At 43.6% G+C, this 27,236-nt stretch overlaps 1 protein-coding gene across 1 annotated transcript in view; it reads left to right on the forward strand.

Moving 5' to 3' along the window:
* The window catches only part of RETREG1 (reticulophagy regulator 1), an 823,885-nt gene that overhangs the window by 655,100 nt on the left and 141,549 nt on the right, over nt 1-27,236 (forward strand). Inside the window, exons 5-6 of the mRNA XM_086965384.1 lie at nt 1,094-1,178; nt 13,789-13,926. Of these exons, the coding sequence (XP_086821510.1) occupies nt 1,094-1,178; nt 13,789-13,926 (223 nt within the window). The remainder of the gene's footprint in view (nt 1-1,093; nt 1,179-13,788; nt 13,927-27,236) is intronic.

The following is a 27,236-nucleotide window of genomic DNA, read 5'->3' on the forward strand; positions in this document are numbered from 1 at the left end:
GCTGGGCAGAGGACGTCATATACGTTTGATTGTTCACACCAGATGTTTCTCTGACTTTCAGGCCCACTTGTTTTCTCTATTCTGTCTTACCCTTGCATTCTTCCACTTTTTCATATTTTTTGCATATTTTTACCTTATTATCCTACAGACAAAAAGATGCTCAGTCACCCTTGCTTGAGTCTCTGTGTGGTCATTCATTTTGAACATTTCTACTATGTCTTCTTCAATGTCACTTTGTCAGTAACTTGCAGTGTTGTGTTTACGACTGACATCCTTAGACTGTGACTGACTTTCTTCGATAATTCCCTACCCCAGAATAGTGACAGAGTATTTCTGCCAGCAATTGCACGCTCTTGTTTCCTAATGCAGTAAAACCATTTATGGGGAGTAAAAAAGGTTTCCTTCCCTGTGGTGTACTTCTGAGCTGCTGGTCATAACGCAGGTCACAGGACCGACCAGAAATAGCGCAGTGATTCTGTGGAGCTAAAAGCCGTGCAAAGTTGACTTAGTAGTTTCAAGAAGGACAAGGTCAACACAGGATTTATGAGAGACCCCCAAACACAAGAGCACCTCATGATTTGCAAAATCCTTTGTTTCCAGTTGTTGAGTTTTGGGCATGCTGTGAATATGATCATAACGACAGATAGTGTCTAGCCTCCTCTTCATTTCAAATGCCTTCTCTAACTCTCATTCCTCTACCTCTGGGGTAACCTGCCTCACTGTACTGTCCCTCGCGGCACTACCTGGCATGCCATCTTTCTCCTTTAATTTCAGCCCACTTGTGTTAAGGGTCTCTGTGGGAGGGAAGCTGGTTTCAGGATCTTTTGGTTAGAGTAGCGTGCGATATTTATAATCTGATATAACAGTCAGCCGCACCCTATTTTGTGCCTAAGCAAATGCTCTTTTACTGCAGAAGTACATTAGTCTGTTGTGTTCACCGTGCCTTGGTACTACTGCAGCCACAAGTCTATTGTTCCCGCTTAGGCATTGTTTGCTATTTCTTTTCATCAAACAAATAAGCCCGTGGGGGATCCTTGAATAGATTCTGAAAGTCAATACATGAAATTTACTCTTGTCTGCTTTTTCCTTTCAGTTCTGCCTCCTCATCTGCAGCTTCTGTGCTTTTTTCACCATCTTGGGAAGCTACATTCCTGGAGTTGTACTCTCCTACCTTATATGTGAGTATCAACTGCACCGAATCTCTCTGAAATAGATCCAAATGGTTTACATGTTAATTCCAGTGATGTAATGAAACAAGATGGACCCCCCCACAGAATGTGGTAAGGGGCCCCTGAGACTCATATATCTCAAAGATAGTCATAGCCTTGGATTCAAATGGGGTCCCCTGAAAAGGGCCGGTGTTACTCTCTTGGATGTGTATTTAGGTAATGTATGCAGGCATGGACGTTTATGTGTATGTATTGATCTATTTAAGGTATTTATAGAGTGCAGACCTAGCTGGAGAACAAAAGAGTGCTGAATTGAGGACATAAGCTCTGATTTGTGATCCATAATCGGGGACAGGAGGTAGGTTATACCTAGGTTGCTAAGATGTTGGGTACAGTGTTTTCTGAAAATATGGACCTTGAGTTCCTTGCAGGAGCATAGGAGCTGTTCTGATGTTGATTGGGAAGCTATTTGAGCTCTGCCTGCATAGATGAAATAGAGTAGCAAGTTCTTGGCCATTTGTGTTGACACAACTCTTTCTGTGTCATTTTAGTAAACCACTTGCTGATTAAACATTCAACAGTTACTTCAAAGCAACCTACCTGTTTCTAAACCAGATAATTATTAAAAAGCATGAAAGATCAACCACCCCGCTAAATGGTGAGAGTGGTCAGAAGATCCATAGGTTTAATCGCTCACAGTGTAAAGGCAACAATTAGTCAGGGAACTACTTGGCTAGCAGTTCCAAAACCATTCTTTTATTTATGGCTGAAAACATGGCTGCCGAACAAAAACCCAAACAAAGGGCTATTGGGGAAGCCCTGTTTAGCACATGCTTCTTCTCTCAATTTGACGAGCCATGTTTTCTTGGAGGAGAGGGACATTGAAGCTTGGCTCGACACAAACAATTCATATATTTTACTGTACATTGTGGTTTTAAAATAAAATTCTGCTTATAATGAAATGATTCAACTTTCAATTTTCATTGATGCATAAGAGCTGACTATGTATTTTAGCAAGGCTAAAAGGCCAAGACACCTCTTTAGAGTTAGCTATGTAATCTTCAAGTGAGGAATCAGTACAGCGACGATTCTTTCTGTTCAAACCCATGAACCTATCTATATTCACAAAAAGCAAAACACTGGGATTGCTTTTCGGTCTTATTATGTTCTGTTTAGAATGCACTTTTATGCAAAGGGTGTAAAAATTGGGTTTTTGGAATATGTACTGCTTATCCTAAAGCCATTTGAAAATAGGTTCCGTGAATGTTCAACAGCACAAACTTTTCTCTGACTGCAGCCATGCAGTCAAGTAATTGCCATGGTGTGACACTGTCAAGAAAAGTTGTTTTGAAATACACTTCGAGATTCTAAGGGCCCGATTCATAGAACTAACTTAAGACAAAATCCTAAACGTACTACTTTTGGTATTCACAGAAGGCATTATTTAGTAGTAGTAAAGTTAGGATTTTGTCTTAAGTTTGACTTAAGACAGACTTAAGACAGACTTAAGACAGACCTGAGTTAGGATTTTGTCTTAAGTTTGTCTTAAGTCTGTCTTAAGTCTGTCTTAAGTCTGTCCTAAAGTCTGTCTTAAGTATGTCCTAAATTCTGTCTTAAGTCTGTCTTAAGTTTGTCTTAAGTTTGTCTTAAGTCTGTCTTAAGTCAAAGTTAAGACAAAATCCTAACTTTATTACTACTAAATGCCTTCTGTGAATACCAAAAGTAGTAAGTTTAGGATTTTGTCTTAAGTTAGTTCTGTAAATCGGCCCCCTAAGGTCGGTACTAGGGAGAGATGAAAAATCCCAATAACATGCTGCATGTTTTAAAAATGTTACCCGTTATCATAAATGAGTGTATAGGTAAGTCTGAGGACCAATTTGTTATGATGAGTTTACATATTGTGCTGCTTTAGTTTGCTTGTTAAATCAGTATACCTTCTGATGTGTTACTGTGAATCGTTTTTTACCAGTACACCATTTTTTCAGTCCCTGTGAAAACAAACACAAAAGGAGGTGAGGTAAACTCCAGACTTAATTGTTTCTTAGTTTTTTTCACTTCCCCCTTTATTTTTCACTCCCCCCTACCTATTTAGAGTGCGTTTTTTTTAATGTATTTATCCATGGTATCAAATAAAAGGCCCATGGAAGGTCTTTTTTAAATAGTTAATTAATAGTTTAAACCACATAAGCTGCACACACAATTTATTGTTACACCTGGCATCCGGTATGCAGTATCAACACTACAATCAAATGAAATAAATCTTTTACTTTCAGTATAAAATTACTTACACTGGAGTACGTAGTGCAGTTACTGTAGGTCAACCTAAAGCAGGAAAAATCACTGTGAATTCTATGCACATGTATCAGGTACAGTCCTTACTGCATAAAGTACTTTCTGTGGAGGGACAATGGGAGTACCAGTTGACGAGAAAGGAATACTACAAACTGATCTTACCTGTTGAGTGAGCAGGAATATCAAATGTGTCACATGTGTTAATTATAAATATGAAAAACAGTAGCTTAGCCGGGACTCATTTGTCAAAAATATAAACTATGAACAAATAATGAAAATATGTTTAAAAAAACAGTAGCCTAGCCCTTTCGTATGAATTTAATAAACAATATTGATAGACACAAATAATCATGAAAAGAGATAGCAGAATGATGCAAAAAGTGCTTGTGTCCCCAGTAATCTCACAGAAAAGGAAAACTTAAACTTGCAACACTATATCTGTAAAGAATCAAACAAACTTCTATGGTTTTCACAATAAAGTTGGATGAAACAGGATTTAACAGTTTCCAGTTAGGAACAGAAAATGGTAAGCAAGTCTGATTGATTAGTTGTAGACAACGTTTGACCTCTGGAGTAATTTAACACGGTCTCACCAGGTTAAGGGCACCTTAGGACACCCGTGCAAACAATGAATTAAAAACCAGGTTACAAAGAGTGAGTGAACTGAGGGCTAGAGCTAGGTGCTGATGCAATGAATCAATTATTACCTTTCGGTGAAGCAAGAATGAAACAGATGAGCACTCGCAAGGAAGTTTCAATATTCTCATTGTTAAATCTGCAGCACCCGTCACTCAGCTGTAGCTCGTTCTTTGCTCCAGCTATCCCCCAGAGGTCTCAAAGGCAAATTCCATTATAGCCTTAGAGCCCGACCTAGCGGGCTCTACCGTCCATTAAAAGGCCCCTCCAGCGATTTAACAAGGGAGCGGTTCTTTAATGGCAGGTAGAGCCCGCTAGGAGGCCTCTAAGGCTATTAGAACATTCGGCCCCTAGAGGGCAGAATGTTCTAATTACCAAAAAACACTTTCATGAAGGAGGATGCAGAGTTAAGAGCGGGATGAAGTGTTCGCAGTTACCCCTGAAGAAGGGCTGGATAAGCCCGAAATGCATTGGGTTGGAATAAAGAATATTGCTTAAGAAGTATCATGCGTTTTTGCCTTGTTTTTGAAAGAGGTATGGATGGGCACATCTTCAGCACCTGAAGCTTTTGAAAAGGCATGACACCTTGCATATGGAATAAAATAGAAAGAGTGTCAAAAGGTTTGGAATAAATTCAGATGAAATGGAGTAAAATGGATGACTGAATTATATTGGACCATCATTGTATATCGATGATTTCACTGTGCGACCGGGATTGGGGCGCAATGACGCTCCACACAGCACGGGTTTGACTAGTATGCCATTGGGCGAGGCATTAGCCCAGTTAGCAAGGGTACTTGGATTATTATTGAACATGCATTTCGTCACCTTCATGCCAGCTTGCTATCGCCATCAGGGGACTTCATCCCCCATAGTTCCAAACGCCTGGAGGCGCTGTGTGCTTACACGCCAGGAGACGCTAAAAAGGGGGCTTGGACTCCCGCAGAGTGGGAGCCCGTGTTTGTTAATCCTATCCGCCAGCTTGCTACTACCATCAGGGGACTTTATCCCCAATAGTTCCAAGCGCCGGGAGGCGCCAATGTGTGCTTACGCGCCAGGAGGCGGTCAAAAGGGGGCTTGGACTCCCGCAGCACGGGACGCGCGTGGGCGTGCCCGGGCCAAGGGCTGGCCCAGCTGCGCCCGTCAGCGGCAGGAGGAGGCAGGACTGGGCCCCCCTCTTTGCTGTGAGATTTGACTGCGATCCATGTCCATCCACCCCTTGTGCATGTGAGGACTCTTCTACAAAGGTACTGTAACCTGTAAATTGTGTTTGTCCCCCTGTATGGTGACTTGTTCATCACCAAGAGTTTATTTGGGGTTTTTCAAATTGGAGTACATTTTAACATTTTACCATACTATCTGGTCATGGGGAAAAAGAACCATCCGAGCTCCACGTTAGCCAACTCACCTTCTAAATAACGGCAATCCATTATGTACTTTATAACTTTGGCAATGGGAGCCATTGAACAGCAAATTCTAAGCGTGGAGGAAACAATAACCATATGTACTGAGAGTGGGGCTGTTTCAATAAGTAAATGTATCCCACGATCCTCGGATTTGGAATTAATCCCGGGATTACAACCCACTAGCCTAGATGCTGTGAAAAAAGATGAGTGGGGTCAAACTTTGGCCAAAGATGCTCTGGTCACCTTAAGCTCTAGTCCTCCATCTAAGTGCTCCAAACCAATAAATCCATTTTTGGCAAAGACTAATACCACTTTGTGTGACAGGAAAGTGAATCCATCAAAGAAGGTGACTGTCTTGAAAACGGGACAATGTTCAAAATCTCAGAGAGATTTAAATAAGGCACTGTCCGTTGCACCATTAGATTCTTTGGCTTGTTCTTCATTAGTGGCATGCGTACATGAACTTTTAGATCTTATTAAAACCTCTGTATGCAGCCTTATTGATCGCCTAAAAGCTGTTGAATGTGCCGTATTATCTTGTGCTGAAATATTGGGTTCAGTAAGTATATGTACTGGGACTGGGAGGCAAGAACCTACTGTTAACATTGCTGGCATACCTCCTACAATCCAAGTACAGCAAACCGAGAAGGAGTGCAGAGAGGCGACCCAGCAACTATCTCAGCCACATTATGATGTGTCAACTCCTGTGACATGAGAGGGGTTCCTAATATCCCCAAATCTAATATTTATGCGGGTGTAGAACTCCCAAATATTCTCCTTTTGCCAGGGATAGATTAGATATGCCACCTGATTTTACTCCTTATGTGGTAATTTTGGCTAACGTTACACTAACAGAGTCACCTCAACATGAAACATGGGATTCACTGAGAAATAAATCTCTCAACTGGCTAAATTCTAAAGTGGGGTTGGGGGAACACTTTTTGCAGACTATAAGATGGCCAGATGGGTGGGCTGGGTCGGTAGTGATCCCAAAGTGTTTATGGGTGATTGTATAGTCCTCTCATTTAAATCACCAGGACTAGTTAATGATATACTGGGCAGGTTCAAGTCTTTGCGTTTAAATGAAGAGCAAATCATGGTTCTTCCGCTTGGTTTTTTCTACAAACCCTCTATACAATGTTTTAGTCAGCCGAATGTATTGACTTCACTCTGCCCCCCCAATACAGGGCACACTGCAACATTCACCCCAAATTGCTGGGGCAAACTATGCAAATACCCCTCTATTTTCTATTACCACCTCTAATAGATTTGACACTCTTTCTAACCTTGGTGGGGTTAGACTGTCTAAAGGATAATTCACTGAAGACCCCCTCAACTCAAAATTTGAGACCTAACACCGACCTCTGATAAAAACTCGCAGTTAGATTCGAGTTCTGAAGGTCTAATGACCCTGGCACCATCTGTGCTAGACAAAGAGCTACCCATTGACTCTAAGCCCCCAGACTCTACTAGTATCACAGTAATTTCCTGGAATTTAGCAGGGTTGCACAGCAAGCTCAATTTCCCAGAGTGGCTAAACGTTATAAACAATTTTACTATTGTCTGTTTACAAGAAACCTGGCTTGCCAATCCCTGTCATCTCAAAGGCTTCAAAACGTATAACTTGCCGGCTATTCCTTCTAGCCACTGTAGAAATAGGGGGGTCTTTGTACCTATGTATCGAATAAACAATCATCCTCTTCTGTAAAGCGTAGGATCGCTAGTTCTTTTTATCAAATTGTCAGCATTGATGTTTCTGCACCGCTTATGGTGTTTTTAGTTAATTTTTATAATAATACTTGTGGTTCTGATTATTGGCCGTATTGTGCACTCTTGAAAATGACCTGGACACCATTCTCCTGCAGGGGACTGGAGAGAAAAGTACTCCATAGAAGCTTCTACTGGCCCACAGAAGCCCGGAGCACTCCATTGTATTTAATGGAGTACTCCACATTCAATGTTCTAATCATTTATAATGGAAAACCTCCCTTAATTAATATTGACCAAATAAATATATGTGGAGTCTATATTCACCTCCAAGGGGAATATCTGAGCTCTATAAACAGATCACATGGGTTTATTGTATCCCAAATGAGTGGTACTTATTCAATCGACTTCAAAAGGATGAAAGACTGAGTGGACATGTTGTGATTCGAAATAGTGACCATGAAGTCGAGCTGATCTTTTTAGTGGATGGATTATATTAGTATAATCGAGCAATCCAAGGCATCTCGGAAGGGAAATTGGTTTAAGGCATACAGAGCCGCAGACTCAAAGTACAAACAGTAACTCCAATTTGATTGTCCACAATGTATATCAATAGCACACTAAATTATATCCACTGTCTTTTGAATGAGCTCACTGGTGTTGTCGTGAGCAGTGTCCCCAAGTCCTCCCTTCTATTCTAACTTGTGATGTTTATTCTCCATTCCATAATGAAGGCAATATATTCAGATGTGGCCCACGATAGTCATCACACAACAAATTCCTGTTCTGGCCTTAAAAGTCAATGTGAGCAGCATTACGTACTAAGTTTGTGCAAGTCACAGGAAGGCTTGACTGCATAGAATAGTCTTACCTGACCTAGGGCAGTGGCAAGTTCAGGGATGACCAAGGCACATCTTCTCGATCTGCAGCCACTTGATGATGAAGGTCTGCGGCGTGTTTCATTCTCATCTGAATGACGCTTCATCTCCGGATGACCAGCGACAGTGTCGGACATCTCCTCCACATTATCCTCAGCATTCGGTAGGTGTTATCACTGGCAGTGGTTTCTAGGTCATGTCATTCTTGGTTAATCCTTCAGAATGGATCACCTTAGCAAAATGGTCTCGGTCAACTGGCTGACTTACTCCACCTCAAGAGCAACAGCCCTCATCTTCACAGTAGTCCACACTTGGCACACAGCGCTTGTCAACTTTTAAAGGCAACGGCAACAACCCTAAAGTTTATGGTGGCCCCCACCTGGCACAGGGGGGTCACCAACTTTCTATGAGAGTGGCGGATACCCAGCACTGTCAGACCGGATGTCTCACACTTCACTCACTGGAATCCACATGACAGGATCCATGCTGTGCCTCACTCCCTTCAGGCGCTTTCCTCCTCCTCCTCACAAAGTATGCTGGTCTTGGCTGACTGGTGATCCAGGTTAAGGGCAAGTGGTCTTCACTTCCTGAATGATGGCCTCTCACCCAGCAAGGAGAATGGCAGACCTTAATCCCTAGTCCTGGTTGCAGCAATGTACTTTCTTTCACACTCATGCTCCCACCTTTATAGTCTATATCCAGACATAGATATGATTTTGTGTCTGGTCCTTTGACATTTATGCTGTGGGTGTCAACTCCCTTGACCGGCAGTACACATGCTACTGAAGAGTAAAATACAAAAATCTGATGGTGGGCCCCACTCAATGTCTGCTCGTTTCCAAAAAGTTGCAATGACCTCTCGAGACTGGATAGAGTATTTTGAAGATTTATTCAGGTAGGTTTAAGAGAAACAGAAGAGCCCAGACCAGAAAGTAGCATCCACATTGAAGACCAGCAACAACTGACGTAGCACATTTTGAGAGAACCATTCTCCAAAACACAGAAGTACATTTTATGGAAACAAGGTAAGTAGCGTTGGCTCTTAAAGTAACAAGTAGAGAATAAACAAGTTAAATATCATCATGTTAGAACTACACCATGTTACCTACCGCACTTTTTAGTCTACAACTTTTATCATTGCTTCATCTGACAATAGTCCTTTGTAGGTCTGGAAGGGGGTTTGTAACTGTGCTCATTCTTTACGGCTAAACTGCACCTCACTAAATTGTGACAGGTATTTCCCCCCAGTGTATGTTATTTAGACTTTTTTGAGTCTTTGCTCCAGTACTGCCTCAGTTGCTATGCGTACATGCCAACAGACCCAATTCTGTCAGGAGACTCGCGATTATTTAAGCCACAAATTGATTTATTTTACCTGTGCCCCCCAAAATTCCCTCTGCCTCAGTATGTCATTGGGGAAAAGTACACTCCGCCGCTTTCTTTTACAATCTCCCTCTTTCCAGTTGTAAAATGTGCGAATGTCTGATTATGCTAAATGGCCACAAAATATAAGGTCCTCAGTCTTCACTTGCACCTCCTCCCAGCTACCCTACCTGCTGCGAGCCAGCAGCCAGAATTAGGTTACTTGAGACAGGACAGTTTTTATGAATACTGCAAAATGTACGCCTCACTTTCAGTGATTCACAAAGGGGTGGCTTTTCCAAATTACTCCTGAACCATGAGGGACTCCTCTTGTGAAAATCATGAAAGGGGTCTCGAAAAGCAGGAGCTACCTAAAGTTTTTCCTGACAAAATGCCTCCCCGGAATCCTTTTCTGCCAGAACAGCCTTGAGACATAGAGTGCTCCAGACAAAACCTTCAGAACCACTACAACCTCTGTGCCCCCCAATAGTGTTGTTGTGAACGTCTCGCTTTCACAGCTTAAGCGGAGGGTGGTGTTGACGCCTATAATAATTTACGAGCTTGTTCTCTGTGCAGAAAACCGCTCATAAAAAAGGAAAGGAAACCCATAACAGAGGGCAGGGGTGGAACCCCAATAACAGTAAAGGAGGCCTAAAAGGAGAAACGATGAGAGAAAGAGAATGAAAGAGTGTGCAGGGGCATAGCTTCAGTGGTGCAGCAGGGGCACTAGGACCCAAAGGCTTTAGCAGCGCACGGACTCCTATTTTGTTCTGTATTTTAGCAATCAAATAGTACCTGTGTAGCCCATTTACTTACTTACTTGGGGCCGCATTCCAGTCCATCATTATTTTAAACCATGCCACCTAAGGGGCTCATTAGGATTGCAGTTAATCCGCATCCTCCGGGCCGGCGGAAGCCACCGCCGGCCCAGAGGATGCGGATTAACCGCTGCAGACTGAAAAAAGACCCCCCGCCAGATTACGCCAGGGTGGCGGTCACATCCTAATTAGCACAGAGGGACCGTAGCTGCCCCTGCGGACGGTCCCTCCTCCTCTGGGGTGGCGAACGGACGCAGGTCCGTCCGCCATCCTAATAGGCCCCTAAATTTGGACCCAGCTATATGCAAACCAGTCTTGATCCTCCTTCAATAGGAACAGTCTAGTCCGAACTAAGGTTAGGTTCAAACTGAGGTGGCATTGTGTGCAAAATAACGATGGACTGGTTCGGGAAGAAATAATCAGCAGTCCTTTGCAAAAAAGTACCTTGAGAAATTTCTAAATGTAGCCTTGTGTCCATCCCCTTTGCTTCAGTGTCTTAGAATTTACCCTCCGGCAAATCAAAATGCATGCATTACACTTCCACTGTCTGTAGAAGTTATCCTCACCCTCCATCTTGTAACAGGCAAAACAATAGGCATCAAAAATGGAGCCCACTGGCCTCAGTACTCAGAGTATCACAACACATAGAGTCCTACACTGTACTTGTGCTACACATTTACCCAGGTACACACACACGCACACACTTGACATGCACACAGAATGTTAACAAAAGGTTTTGGGTTTCGAAAAAAAGTTGAACATTACTTAAGGGAGAGTCAATGGACTGTGTATTCAATGACAGAGAAAATAGGGCTAGTCATACTACAAATTCACAAAACATGGCACGCGGCCAACACCAAGGGCAGATTTGGTGTACCCCTCCTGATCACAAGAGAGGTCCTGCACCCAGCATTGTCCGGTGTAGGCCTAGAACTTTGGGAGTACATTACATTAGTGTGACGCCCAGGCTAAAATACAAGTCAGGATACCAGTTTCACATACATTTGGGCACTCAGCGTAAGGGTACCCACTCGTTCACAAGCTTAGGATATTCCTGTCCCTTTTGTCTCTAGTTGGAGAATTCAAAACCAACTTGGAAATAATTGCCTACTAAGATAAGTGCCTCATGGTTGTTCTTCCGGACCAATCCAGATTTATGCTGCATAGAGGGACGCGTCTAAACCTGAGATGACTATACGGAATCTTACATGTGACTGAGTCTTCCTTTGCCGAACCAGCAGCACTTTTGTCACTGGACAAAAAAGGCATTTGATAGCATAGAATGGAGCTATTTATTTGCTGTGCTGGCACGTCTGGGATTTGGGCCTAGATTTATCAGCCTTGTCAGGCTTCTATTTGCGTACCCGCTGGCATGGTTCCGTGTCAATAACTCGGTGTCCTGGTTCTTTGCCCTCCAGAAGGTTACAAGGCAGGGCTACCCTTTGTCCCCATTGCTCTTTGCGTTGATGCGCGAATCTCTTTCGTCATAGGTGCGTCTGGACCCCTTGATATGGGGCATCCCAGTAGGCAGGGAGTGGGACGAAAGAATCTCAATTTATGAGGATAATGTCCTGCTGTATGTCACAGGACCACTGTTTTCAATTGACAGGATTCTACAGATTTTTCACACATTTGGGGATTACTCAGGCCTGGGTATTGGATCAACTAGGGAAAGTCCCTCTTGTTCCTGTTGGTGGGGGAGTAGGCCCCGGGTTGTCATCAAGATGTAGGGATAGGGATCCAGTAGAATTACATGGTTTCAGATATCTGAGATTCTATGTGACTAGGGAGGCACAGGTTTTTTACACTGGGAACCTTCAAGTGCAGCTGGAGCGATTCCGCAGGGGCGCCTAACACTGGTGAATGCTCCCGCTCTCACGGATGGGTCGAGCGGCCATATTTAAAATGATGACTCTCCCGCGCCGCCAGTATATTCTCTACAATCCCATCAGAACTGAGACACCTGTTACGGAGCAGTGGCACTTCCCTTATAGGTTTGTACAAACTGCAAAGAGGAGTCTATGAGGGGGGACTGGCAGTGGCAGATAGTAAAAATTATAATTGGACTGCCACTTGGTGTCAGTGAATGATTGGGTATTTGGGGATCGGTATGAACCTGCTTAATGGGTAGATAGGATAGCCACGGGTGACAGAGGCAAACCCCACTCCTGTATTGAAAGATAGAGCAAAACCTGACTGTCCACACGCGGTTGGTGGTTAGGGCATGGAGGGAAGCCACCAAAACTTAGGCTGGGAGGGTAAGCTGATGGGGCCGACACCACTTTGGGACAGTGATCTCCTTTTAGGGGTGGTGAGACTGCAGGGCTTCACAAAATGGGAGCTATTTGGCATGGAGCGGTTGGGTGATGTGTGGCAGGGGCAGCCAGTTGCATCCTTTTAAGTTCTCCAGCAGGAATACGACTTGTGGGATGCAGAATGGTACCAATACTTGCAAATTCCACATGTGCTGCGGGCCACCTAGGGGAGGGGGAACAGTTGGTCGAGGTAGCCCCACTTGAGGACCACCTTTTAACAGACCCCTGATGGACAATGCAATTTCAATCATCAATAGAAAATTGGTGAATAACTCTCGAGACCCACAGGTGACACTGAAGGTGTCGTGGGAAAGGGACATGGGCTCGTTGGAGGATGATGACTGGGCAGAGGCCGTACAGGGTCCTAGAGAGGTCACTATAAGATCTTGCTTTCGGTTAGTCCACTTGAAGATCCTACATAGGATATATTACTCTAGGCCACTGCTACATTGTAAAGGGTAGGCTGACACCTCTCTGTCAACGGGGATGTGCACAGGAGGGGAACTTTTTTAACTAGCTGTGGGATTGTCCATTGATCCAGAGCTACTGGTCAGAAATAGTACAAATAATGGCGGAGATGGTTGGACTGAAGGTCCCTCTAGAAGCTAAATTACACCTACTTCTTATCTTGGGGTGGGGGTCTGGCCACAATAGCAAAATATATGGCTGACCCTGGCTTCGGCGCTGGCTAAACGCAGCATTGCACACAGGTGAGGAGGGGGGGCTGTATCTCCCTCGAGTGTGACTGATTGGGAGGCTGATATTGACTGGTGTTGGCGAGCAGAGCACACAGTCTATCTCATTTGGGGTTTGCCGTGCAAGTGGGAAAGAGTTTGGAGGAGTGGCAGGAGTATAGGGGCTTATGGACTGTGAGGAGGTCTTTGACATACTGGAATGCAAGTTATTAAAGAATAATGTGGGTTTAAGTGGATATTGTACTGGCGTCCTAGATTAAGATGAACTGTGTTGATTGATGATATGGTAGTTGCTGTTACAATACTGCACTGCTGACTGAGCACTTGTTACTAAAAAGACTTTAAAAAAAAGATAAAATCTGTTAATGTATGACTCACTAAAACTTTCACTTTGAGATCCTTCACCTACTGGGAATAATATTGTACTTTTAGCACTTAGAGGTGGCCTAGCACGTAGTTTGTGCTTTGTAAATGCTTTTCTTACTTCATTTTCAACTCTTTTTGTTTCAGTATTGTGTGCCTTTTTCTGTCCGTTGCTGAAGTGCCATGAATGTGGGCAGAAAGTATACAGCAAAGTACAGCCAGTTCTGCAGAAACTGGACTTTGGTATCTGGAACTATCTCAGCCAGTGGAGAAAAGACAGAGCAGGTGAGTGGTGGTTCTTTCTTCCTACAAAATCCAAAGTCCTGCTCTGCCAGGCCCAAATGTAACTGCAGTTAGTCTTTTCAAAAGCTTTTTTCTCATGCCCCCTTTCCCTGGTGAGTTAATGTGTCACACAATGGCTTACCAATAACTACAACAGAAGTACCCCGAAGAACTTAGAGCCCTTGACCATATTGTTATTAAGAGACCAAATCAAACGGTTAGCCAGTGACGTGACTGTTATTGTTGGGGGAGATTTTAATACCACTTTTGAACCCTCAGTTTTATTGAGGGACATTGCAAGCATGGAAGACGAGCTTTGGGGCATTCCCCAACTCTTAGGTCAATTTGTACGGTCTTCCATAAAAAGTAGCCTTACAATTGATAGATTTATGTCTAAGCTGCCAGTTGAGAGCTTGTAATGAACAAACTCAATTTGATTGGATTAGAGGCTCGACTTTCACAGGGAACACTCATCAGAGCAACATTGACTATAGTATTGTGGACCTGCCTTCTTGGTCTACTCTCATTGACTTGGGAATCCTTCCCCCCAACTTGAAAGTGACCACTTTCTTCTGCTTCTTACCCTCTGGTGCAATTCTGAACAGATGACCAAACCTTTGCACCAGGTCAGTGGCAGTTTATCTGTTACCAACAATCTGAGGAATGTCAAATAGGAGTCCCTTATAACTAACAAGGTTTCTCTTGCCCGGATTTATTCCTACCGGACTACAATCTTGCCTGACTTTACTGATCCAGACGCCTCCCATGAGTCTATTATGGCCTTACACCTTAAGTGTTTCCTAAAGCTAAAAAACTCTTGCTTTACTAAACCTTTTTCTCGAAAAGACCCTACCTCCTGCTGTTATCCATTCTTGGTATAATAAGTCCTGCAGGAAGGCCACACAAACACTAATATTAGCTAATAGAAAAGTCAATCAGTCTTTAATCCAGTCTGCTAGAACGGAGTACAAAGTTGTCCAAGGCAGGCAAAAATAGCCTGGGATACCTGTATCTGGGATGATATCTTGACTGCAGTTTACACCGGAAATCAGACAGCATTTTGGCATTTGATTAGTCATGGCTCAGAAAATTCTTGAATGAGGCCGGAGAATCATATTCTCCTCCAAGACTGGGTCAATCATTTTGAGGCCTTCAACAGTGAGGGAACTGCTGAACCCTAACTTGTTCCCTCTACTTCCTTTAAAGTTCCAGGCAGTGACACTACCTCTACAGTTCTTCCATGTATGTCCAAAAACACCAGTGGTTTTGACCCCTTTTTTCACTCTGGCTGAAACCTTCCGAGCAATTTGCTCACAGAAACCAGGTCAAGCCCCTGGCTCTGACAAAATACCCAGGGCCATTTTAGCTCTGAACCTGCTGTTTGGGCCCCACATCTAAATCATATAACTAATGCTATCATGGCTGTCACTCATATACCAGTTTCCTGGAAAGGAGCAGAGATAATACCTGTTGATAAAAAAGGCTGCAAATCAGAGCCAGGTAACTACCACCCAATAAGTCTTCCTGACTCCACTCAAAAAATCTTTAGCAGGCAAATCCTTGACTGTATTCATTACTGGATGAAAGAAAATAACATCCTCTCCCATATTCAGGCTGGATTCCTTACCAAGATAAGTACGGCGGACCAGGTCTTTAGATTTCTGCTCTTGAAGTGGAAGACAGTGGACCTTAGCAGGGGAAGCCTCTATGTGGCTTTCATCGATCTGAAGTCCGCGTTCGGCATGGCCCCAAGAGAAAAACTTAGGTCCACCTTGAGAGAGATGGGCCTTCCACTTTCTTTAGTGGATATCATAATTTACCTACATACAGATAATTTTGCGCAGGGATGGGCCCCAAATTATGAAACAACTGAGACGTTTAGTGTGTCTTAAGGTGCTAGGCAAGGTTGTGTACTTGCTCCAGTCTTATTTCTCCTTTTTATTAACAGGTGCATGGATTTTCTTCTTAATTGTGCTACTGATTCACCTACCCGGGGGCATCAAAACCCTAGCTTTATTAATTGCTGATGACATCTTGTTGGTGTCCAAAACCTCAAAAGGGTCAGAAACCCTACTAAACAGATTTAAGCGGTTCTGTTCTGAGCAAGTGTTAACCATAAAGGCTTCTAAAACCAAGTTTATGGCAATTCATCATCACAGTCATTTTAGAGTGGTCATAAGGATGATCAAGTTGTCCTTGAGAGAGTCTAGGAATTCGATTACCTGGGCATCCACTTGTCCAATAGTAATTCTTAGGCAAGCCAGATCTCGAAAAGTGTGCTTTTGCTAACCCACAGGGCAGCAGCTTCATTGAAATTTGCAAGTAAATGTAAATGTATTTATATAGCGCAAATCACTGACAAGGTCGGTATCTAAGCGCTTGCTTAGGGAACCCGTCCTGGTATTCCCCTGTGAGATAACCCCAGGAGGGTATCCACAAGGTGAAAGCCAGGCAGAGTGGGAACCCGTGAGTCGAGAAGGCACCGGAGCGAGAATTATCAAGTCCGTGGAATTTTTTAGCCCAAGACCCGCAGGGAATTGAACCCTGGTCCAGGGCCGATCTCAGCTTCCGGGTCTGACGCCTCTAACCCCTGAGCCACACTTCTATACACCCTTTAGCTCCCCATTCCGAAATATGGAGAGCCCAAGCAGTGGCTTCACAACTTATGACTCTAAAATATGGGGCTTCTGCAATGCTGACTCCTTAGGAGTTGCCGAAGATACATTTTTGAGAGTAGCCTTAAAACTACCTCAAAGTACTCCTTTGATTTTAAAGGATGACTTGAACATGTCTCCCATTACTTCCAAGGTCAAACTGAAACTTTTTTTCATTGGATAAGGATCTGGAGTACCCCAGGGCTACTTCTCTACAGGAATGGCTTGAGAGACATCTTGGAGAAACAAACATTACGACCATCACTTCCATGGTTCAAGCATGTGCAAGCCTGTTTATATACTCTGGGTTTGTTTGACTTCTGGACCAATCCGGCTTCTATTTCTTCCAGCTCTTCCCAAACCGTTACGTCTAAATTCTGGGAAAGTGAAGACAGAGCCCTGGGACATTCTTGAAATATGTGTCCCCTCAAAGACAGATTTCTGGAGATGAAGCCAGAGCCAGGTTTTGAGTCGGCTATGGACTCAATTAAACCACCCTATACTAAGGCTCTTTACATGCGATTTAGACTTGGTGTCTTACCGCTTGCCAGTTTTACTGCCAAGTGGACAAGCCTGGCTAATGGGAGCAAAATCCGTGAAACCTGTTATAGTGCAGAGCAATCTGATGAATATCTTATATTTTTCTGTTCAGCATTTATCTGTCAGTGAAAGCTCTGGATATTCCCTTTATGCAGAAATCTAGGAGTTCGACAGTGGAAAATTGCACTGAGAATTTGTAGATTTGATACTTCACCCCATATAGTATGGGGAGCCTTGATTGAATAACTCTGAATGGAGTGTGGTTGTTTGATCAAATCTTTTTATTATCATCTAATTTATTATTTGATTATCTTTTAGGATTTTAGCTTGCATTTGGTTGTTTTAATATGTTGTCTAATTTGGTCCTTTTAATATATATATTTTTATAGCAGAATTATTTCATTTTATGATCCATCTTTTTATTGATGACAATTGAATGCACTTTAAGAACTTTCTGGTAAGATGTGGAAGCAACCCGCAATCAAGGACCTCGCTTCCTGTTAAACGCCCTATCATTTCATGTCCCCAATAGACCATTACGGTCTGCCAATGCCTTGTTGATGTCCGTGCCTAGAACCAGAACGGCTTCCTGGGGTGACAGACATTTCTTGGTGTCTACCACAAAATTATGGAACTCATGGACTTGGAGGTGCGATCTTCGCAATCCTTGATGATTTTTCGCAGAAAAATCAAAACATGGCTATTTAACCAATAACTCCTCAGCTGCTCGCCTCAGAGAGTCCTAGTTTACTGTTACTAGTGCAGAGACGCCCTCGGGCATTTGTGCGCTCTATAAGTTTCATAAAATAAATAAATAAATACCACTTCTTACCATTTCATATTGCTGTACTGTTACATATTTCTGAACACATTTTTAAACATGTACTATTGTATAGTGAATGTTGATTGATCCTTTTAAGGTATGTGACTGAAATAAATTGATTAAAGAAAGAAAGACTTACCCTGTCTTTGTCAAAAAAAAGCCAACATTGTTCTTTGATTGCTCATTAAAAGGATGGATTGAGAGCTCGCCTAGGGTTCACTGTCACACATGCTTAAATAAGATAACAAGGTTGGTTGTCTGTAAGAATATTTTGAACAGAATTATTAGGTGACATAAAAAGTATGGCGTAAATATCATTTCCAAAGCTATTAGCCCACTGGTTATAGATTTCTTGAAGTATTTTTTGACATCGATGTTGAAGGCACATTATTTATGTCAGATGATGTTTTGGACAAGATACTAAAATACCATACCACCAAAAACATTATGATCCCTTCTCAGGAACCCTGCAACACCCTGGTGGAATTCTTCCATGACAAGATATCCACCATCTACAAAAACTTCAAACCCCAACCCACCGCCAATGACATCCTCAGCCTCCTCTCTCCCACAGATGAAAAACCCTACCACCTGCTCACCACCTGGGACCAGCTCACTGGACAAAACACCACAGTCATTATGAACTCTGTCCACTCAGGAGCACACACAGACACTTGTCCCTGCCACATCTTCAACCTCAGAAGCAAGATGATCAGCAACAATCTCACCACCATCTTCACCACATCCGTCACCACGGCCACCTTCCCAGAAGAATGGAATCACACAAACCCCTTCTCAAGAAACTATCCTCTAACCCCAGCGAACTCAATAACTACAGTCCGATCTTACTGCTTCCTTTTCGTGCCCAAAACATTGAAAAGGTCCTCAATCACCAACTCACGGAACATCTGGAGAACAGTAATCTTCTGGACGCCCTTGAATCCGGATTCCGCACCAACCACAGCACCGAAACCACCCTGATCGTTGCCACAGATGACATAAGAACCCTCCTAGACCAGGGAGAAAAGCTAGCCCTGATCATCCTCCACCTCTCAGCAACATTCGACACAGTGTCCTACCGCACCCTTATCAAGAGGCTTTACTACATTGGAATCCAAGGAGACGCCCTCAAATGGATCACCTCCTTCCTCTCCCGAAGAACCCAGGGAATTTGCCTACCACTTTTCACCTTGGAACCCAAGCGTTCTCTAAGAATCGCCCCTCAGCACTACACTGTTCAACACCTACATGACCCCCTATGGCCAACATCGTCAGTTCTCATGTGCTAAACATCATATTCTATGCTGATGACACTCAGCTCATCATCTCTCCATCAGAAGACCACTCTACCTCGTTGACCAACTTTCGGAGGTACACGACGAATGTTGCTGACTGGAGTAAATACAACTGCTTAAAACTGAACATTAAAACACAACACAGACAGCACAGAAGTGCTGATCTTCTGGAACAGAAACTCCCTGTGGAACGCTCTCGTGGCCTTCCAAACTAGGACCCTCACCCACTCCGACAGACCATGCCCACAACTTTGGCATCATACTGGACAGCAAGCTCACCATGAAAAGCCAGATCAACTCAGTCTCCTTCCCCTGCTTCCTCACTCTTCGCATACTCTGTAAGATCTTCAAAGGGCTCCCCATCATCACCAAATGAACCGCCACTCAAGCCTTAGTCACTAGGCTGCTGGAGTACGGCAACACACTCTACATAGGAACCTCCTCGCACCTCCTGAAGAGACTGCAGACCATACAGAATACAGCAACCAAACTCATCCTTCACCTCTCAAAGCGGATCCACATTACCTCCACCGAAGCAACAGCGGAGGACGCTCTTTTTCCTACCTCGCTGCGAAGTCCTGGATCGACCTTTCCCTTGACCTCCGGATTTCATTCCCTCTGCTAGATTTCAGGCAAGGTCTTAACACCTGGCTGTTCAACTGCACCCTCACTAGCATTAGGGTTATCAGTGCTGGATTCCCTCACAGGTGATCCGCAAATCTGCGGCGCTTTATAAGTACTGTTTGATTGATTATTAGATACCACCAGAGTTCCCACCCACCTCCCTGACATTGCTTCGATCCCGGGTAATGCCATGTTGGAGAAGTAGTTTATTGATAGGGGCATATAAAACTGGCATTATTGTTGACTTTCTTCAGAAGTTCTCAGCCACTCTTGTTAAAAAGATATAATGCCGGTCACGTAAGATATCAAACTTGCAGTGTTCCTCAGACTTTGATCAGGATGCAAATATCCAACCCATCTCCTATTTCAATATATTTACGACCTGATTCATGGAAGGTAAACTTACACTTATGTGTAAGTTAACGATTGTTGGCTATTCACAAAGGGATTTGCTAGTAGTATTTTAAGAGTGCGGAGCCGCATAAAATTACCTATCTTTTTATGTGTGGAGCTTCAACACTAATAAACATGGTATTTGGAGAAACTATTGAGTTTTAAATATCAGGAGACAGAAATATTGGGAAAAAAATGTAATACAAAAGTATCTTGATGCAGAAATATCGTTGTCAAGAACATTGTTTTTTCAGGTAAGTAGTAACATTGTTATGCTATGTTATACAGAACTTCTAAAGCTTGCGTTCACCGGGTCCGATTCACAGAACTAACTTAAGACAAAATCCTAAACTTACTACCATTTTGGTATTCACAGAAGGCACTTACTTATTTTGGTGTTCACAGAAGGCACTTACTCCTTTTGGTATTCACCGAAGGCACTTACTCATTTTGGTATTCACAGAAGGCACTTATTCATCAATGAGTAAGTGCCTTCTGTGAGTACCATTATGAGTAAGTTACTCAAAATAAGTAAGTTACCTAAAATGAGTAAGTTACTCATTTTGGTATTCACAGAAGGTACTTACTCACTAATGAGTAAGTACCCTCTGTGAATACCAAAATGAGTAAGTTACTCAAAATTAGTAAGTTACTCAAATTGAGTAAGCTAATCATTTTGGTATTCACAGAAGGCACTTATTCATTAATGAGTAAGTGCCTTATGTGAATACCAAAACGAGTAAGTGCCTTCTGTGAATACCAAAATGAGTAAATGCCTTCTGTGAATACCAAAATGGAAGTAAGTTTAGGATTTTGTCTTAAGTTAGTTCTGTAAATCTGGCCCATCAAACGGTTTCATGGCACTGAGAGCCGTAGCAGCAGAAGGACAATACAGATTAATCATAGGCTTGTCTGAAAAGCCATGTTTTTATCAGGGTTCTAAAATGTTTGTAAGAGGTAGCTGCTCTTATGTTGTTCAGAAATGAATCCCACTATAGGTGTGGCAGGGTATACTCAGACATGAGTCCCTTTCTCACTGCTCCATCAGGATTCAAGCAAGCCGGGCCGAAGAAGGCTGAAATGCCAGAAACCGGTCCCCGGTAGCTTGTCTCCTTTCTGGTGAAGAATTGGCTTGGTAGTTTAGTCTGCCCTGTTCCCATGATGCACTGGGCCAGGGACAGACTGAGTTGCATATAGCCAGGTTCTGAGCTGGGATGGGGCAGTGAGATAAATAACGGTGATGGATCAAGCCCTGATCTTTGGACTGGGTAAGAGTGGTCTGTTTAACTCAGACACTCTGTTCATCACCACCCCCTTTTGTAAATCGTTTTTGGCCACTATAGGTGTGGCAGGGTATACTCAGACATGAGTCCCTTTCTCACTGCTCCATCAGGATTCAAGCAAGCCGGGCCGAAGAAGGCTGAAATGCCAGAAACCGGTCCCCGGTAGCTTGTCTCCTTTCTGGTGAAGAATTGGCTTGGTAGTTTAGTCTGCCCTGTTCCCATGATGCACTAGGCCAGGGACAGACTGATTTGCATATAGCCAGGTTCTGAGCTGGGATGGGGCAGTGAGATAAATAACGGTGATGGATCAAGCCCTGATCTTTGGACTGGGTAAGAGTGGTCTGTTTAACTCAGACACTCTGTTCATCACCACCCCCTTTTGTAAATCATACACCAGGACCCAGCACAGCAAACATGGTTCTTCCCAGTCTTTTCCTCTTTAATTTGGGAGCTTATGAAGGTTGTGGTGTGCTGATCTGAGATTGCATCCTGGGGATGGAATTCCGTATCACAGAAGACACAAAAGTGGTGCTTTTACTATGGCGGAATTTAAAACTCCTACAACCATTTCTAAACAGGGTTCTCTGAGCAACTAGGAGCCAAAGCAGTTCCTTTAACAAAGGTTTAGTGTGGCAGTATCTAGGTAGCTGATGGATCAATCTGGCAGTTTGGTCATGGACAAGCTGCAGTCTTTGACTGAGGCCCTTAGGAAGACCTAAGTAAAGAGCATTGGTGTAATCAATACGGAGCTTCAAAAATGTGAATACTAATCAAATAATGGCTTTGACAGAGAAGGATTTTCTGATTTATTTTATTTTGCGGAGCTGAAAGAAGCATGAAGTAGTCACTGCTACAGCCTGAGGCTTCATTGAAAGATCTTCAATAACAAGTATGCTGAGGTTCTTAAACCTGAGGCCAAAAGAAAGGACTCCAGCGCGGCCCGTGCAGGTAAGAGCGGTGGGGCCTGGTTGGAGGGGGATTCGTCAGACTACCAAGAGGGAAAATTGTATAAATAATTAATTTTCCCTCGTGGCAGTCTGTCGAACCCCCCCCCCACCCACCCAACCTGGCTTTACCACTCTCACCTGCACGGGCAGCGGCTGATCAAAACCTCAGTCTTATCCGTGTTCAATTTTAGTTGATGGCAATTCATCCAGTTCTGGATCAAGATCATAGTGTTTTGAAAGAATTCTGTAGAATTAGGAGCACCTTCGAGTTTGAACAGGAGCTGCAAGTCATCAGCATAGTTATATATTTTTGTTTTAGCCTTTGCAGAGAGTTTACCAAAGGACGCAAAGATTGAATAGAAGTGGGGATAAGGAGGAGCCTTGAAGTACTCTGCAGCTAAGATTAACTTTGGATGAGCAAAACGGGAAAAGACGTACTGATTGCGATTGGTCTGACAGGAAGGACTTTATCTAATCCAGAGTGCAAACCTGCAGGCTCGTGGCCTAGACACAGTTGAGGGAGATGTAATGATCCACTGTTTCGAAGGCTGCTGATAGATCCAGATGGACCAATGCCTGGGCCTAACATTTGTCGCCTCCACTCACATACCATCAACTACGAAAAGTATGACAGATCCTGTAGAGTGAATGGAACAGAAGTCCGCCTGATGGGGATTCAGAAAGGAGGAGCCTTTAAGAGGTAGCAAAGATTTTGGACAATGTGGGACTCCCAAATCTTAGCCAGGCAAGGGAGAAGAGAGATTGGGCAATATTTCTTTAGAATGGAGGTTTTTATTTTAATAAGGGGGAGGACTGCTGCTTCTTTAAAAGTAAGGGGAACCAAGCCCTGACTCAAGGATAAGTTGAGCATAGCAATCTCTAGACCAGGACAATCTGAAAAGATGGCCTTTTGAATTGAAGATAGGTAGGTGTCTTTAGGAGAGCCGGATTAAACCTTTGTCAACACCTTTGACAGAGCATCTCTAGTGATTGATGGAAATACTTTAAGGTGGGATAGTTTCCTATCTTCCAAGAGAGTTGGGCTAAAAGGGGAACTAGGGAGTAACTTTCTTTAATTGTCCACATTTTTTCAATGAAAAAATGGTTCAGTTCATTGCACACATCTTGTGTAGGGACCACCCGAGTATTTAAGCGGTCCGCGTTGGATAGATCTGACACTATTTCACATACTGTAAAAAAAAGAGGTGTGCTGTTAGAAACAGAAGAGGGGGTGGTAAAGTTCTAAACTGGGGGAGAGTACTCCTATAAGGAGCAAGGGCCCTCACACACCCCGAGGGATGTCATGCTTCATGTCAGGAATGTCAGCAGCACCAAGCACAATACGCCACTAACCTTCAGTACTGCCAGCGGGAACGATGCCGTGAAGAGTAGTTTCCCAACTCCCCTAAATACTATCCTCACCACAGTGAAAATACACACTACGGGAAGAAAAGCATCCAAGGGAAAAGGGAATGGGATAAAATAATAAAGATGCCCTGTTTCGGCACAGAGTTGGTAACAGCATCTTGACACCCTCGGGGACCCCTGTAGGTGATAGAAAGTAAGAATAGTATAAGTAGCACCACATGCATTCACTCTCAGTATGTTACAGGTCTTAATACATGCACTTACAGTAATTTGGCCATGATGATTTCTCCAGCTCGAAAATAGGAGTACCCATGTAACAGGATGCAATCGTCACTATCTGCAATACACCTTCGAATTCTTCAGGCAGGGTATGCACTCAAGATGTCAATGTAATACTGTAACTTCATCAGAAACAAAGTAAGTAAGAAGGCAAGATGCGCGAGAGGAGAGCGCCTTTATGCGCAGTCTCCGACTCTCAAGCATGATACATCATACCTGCAATGAGTGAATGTGGTCTTGGATTCCCAAGTGATGACGGAGGAGTATAGAGTTTAGAGGAGTCACACTTAGAGAGGAGAGCGCCTTTATGCGCAGTCTCCGACTCTCTAAGCAGGAAACTAGTGATAGCGTCAGAATTCACCCCAGTCTTTTCTCAGGCTCCATGTAGACGTAAACAAAAAGGAATTAGCAACAAAAAGCCTCTTGCTGTTAGATGCAGAGAACTGAGACAAGCGCTTCACACGCTAAACTATAACTGTTACTGACCGCCAACGCGCTAGACTTAATAATGCAGGTAAGCGCTTCTCCGTGCTAAAGTATAAATGCCCATAAGCGCTTCCTGCTCTTGTCTTTAAATGCCGATACGCAGTTTGCGTGCTGTGCTTTAAATGTCGGTAAGCGCTCCGCGCACTTGTCAATGAATGCTGGTACGCGCTTCACGCGCTGGTCTCAAATGCCAGTAAGCGCTCCACGCGCTTGTCATTATGCCGGTAAGCTGAAAGGAAAGTACTACTCACAGTTACGGATGCTTTCCTTCACGAGCGACTTCTCTCTTCAGCTCCGGGTTGCAACGCAATGATCTCCTGACCCGGAAGAGGCGTAGGGAACCCGGAAAGGAATTCCAGGTCGTGCACTTCTAGCGCTCGAGAATGCTGCGGAAATAAATCAAGGAAGCAGCTCCTCTTCGGAATGTTCCATAAAGTGCAATCACGGGGAAATGCAGGACGGGACTTTGAAAAGGCTCCACAGGCAGTTTGTCAAGCCCCGATGTTTGTGGAGGCGGGCCTTAAGTAAGACCTAGTCTTCCCTGTGGATCCTACTTCCTGTACCCTGGCCTCTATGCCTCTTGGGACTTGCAGTTCCCTGAAATGGCCTCTGTTTTACATACGTGGCAATTGCAACGGGGGAAAGTGCTGTGTACCTGTTGCATTTGTGTGCGCCTTTCCTACTGTGGGTACATATAATCGCTACACTTCATCAAAGGGTAGCTCCTCGTTGGGCTGGCGCTGCAATGCCCAACAGGCCCCGCAGAGGTGCTCTTTTCCGGAGATCTTTTGCCTGTGATCTAGGTGTGTATGGAATGTAAGGTGTATATACAAAGGTGAGTAGAGTGTGGGAAATATGTAAAATAAAAATAACTATGGGAACCAGTGGAACCAACTTTATTTAGCGAGTTCCATGTCATTATTAAAAACCTAGGCCGGACGCCGATGGAGCTGAGAGCCTAGACCGGAGCTCCCACCGGTGATCCTCAATCCAGTGTCTTCCTGCCCAATATAGGGGGGCCCCCAACACATGCAATACCTCCCACCAACCCTCGAAAGGCTGGCGAGCCAAATGACGTAGGAGAGGAAACTGATGAAAGCCAATCTCTGGGGAAAACTAAGTTAGCGGCGGGACCGTGAGGTTAGGCAAAATGGCGGCCACGGTCTGACTGCCCCAGGAAGAAACAAGGAGTCCCTAGGTACAAGAGGGCACTGCAGACTACTGCCATGAGCACACAGAATGGTGAAGAGCTTGTAGTGTAGTTCCTATATTCCCAATAGGCTCTGCGCATTGGAATAATATATCATGTAGTTTAGACGTAAGACTGAGGTCTACTAGGTCTCTACCGGCTATATTAGACTTAATTGTGAGTGCCACTAGCTCAGAGGTCACTAGAAACGTTCTCGAATAAACAAGAAGGGATTCGTTTCTGACAATCGCATAAAACATGACCACTTTGTTTCCCAAGAATAAGAAATCAAATCTCTAGAGTCGCGGAAACAATAGATAACTATTTCACTCAGTCAATCGTGCATGCTTATTTTCACCAGAGGTGCAATAGAAATAGAGAGATGGGCGTTTTCAATAAAAAGGTATTTATTGAACAGTCTTCTTTCTCAAGCATTGAAAATGAACTGCTACAATAGTAAAGTTTACTATAAAGTACAATGCATATAATGCGAACAGTATTATAAAGTAGTACTGTAAAAGCATGATATGGTTTCTAAGCCATAAAGTGCATAAAATGTATAATATACATAAAAATACATACAGTGATAAAAGGATGACTAAAATACTCAACTGGTGCTTCTAGAATACGCCTCCCCCGGTGTACCTAACCTAAGTCTGGTAAGAGGGAGGGAGTATAAGAGGAGGAGTTTAAGTCTAGGAGTTCTCTACCAGGAATATGATTCCAATATTTCTCTAGGAGGTCTAATCAGCTCCGTACCTTTGTTCTAGAATGAAGGAAGTCTTGTATCTCGTTCTCGGACTCGATTTCCCAGATACCCATAAGGGTAGCCTGGAAACACTGGAGCTGGATTTCTCGGCAGGAGAAATGACAGAGTCTCGCAGTGCGTCTGTTGGAGGGTCGGCTTCCTTTGGCACTTGATGCTGCAGGACGTTGGGCAAGTAGATAGTCGATCTGCTCCAAACCACCGTGTGTTTGTTTAGGCAAATGAAGGCATATTTATACTTTGAAGGTGCTGAGTTTGACGCATGTTTGGACTTAATAACGCCACTCAAAGGCTCATTTCTTGGAAAACGCCATGAGTTCTAGGAGAACTTAATATTTAAGTAGGGGAAGTCCCGGGCTGCTGAAGGCGGGTTTTTCCAAGAAAACGTTGTTAATTCTTGGAGCTTAGTGGAAGTATCCATGCCGTATTTGGGCTGTATGGTTTAGGCCAAATATGGTAATGATTTCTATGCCTATATAAGGGAATGATAAAGTATACCTATGTAAGGGCCTGAATCGGGAAATTTATACTAGGGTCCGAGATTCATTTACAACAAGCTGCTACCATCCGTGACTAGACAGTAAGGAGCCACTAGGGAGGAAGGTACGACTGAAGATAGCAAGGGGTCAGCTGCGGAGATCCTGTGATGACCCATGCTCTAAAACA

Source organism: Lissotriton vulgaris, chromosome 4_1 (assembly GCF_964263255.1).
Source record: "Lissotriton vulgaris chromosome 4_1, aLisVul1.2, whole genome shotgun sequence".
Taxonomy (NCBI): Eukaryota; Metazoa; Chordata; class Amphibia; order Caudata; family Salamandridae; genus Lissotriton; species Lissotriton vulgaris.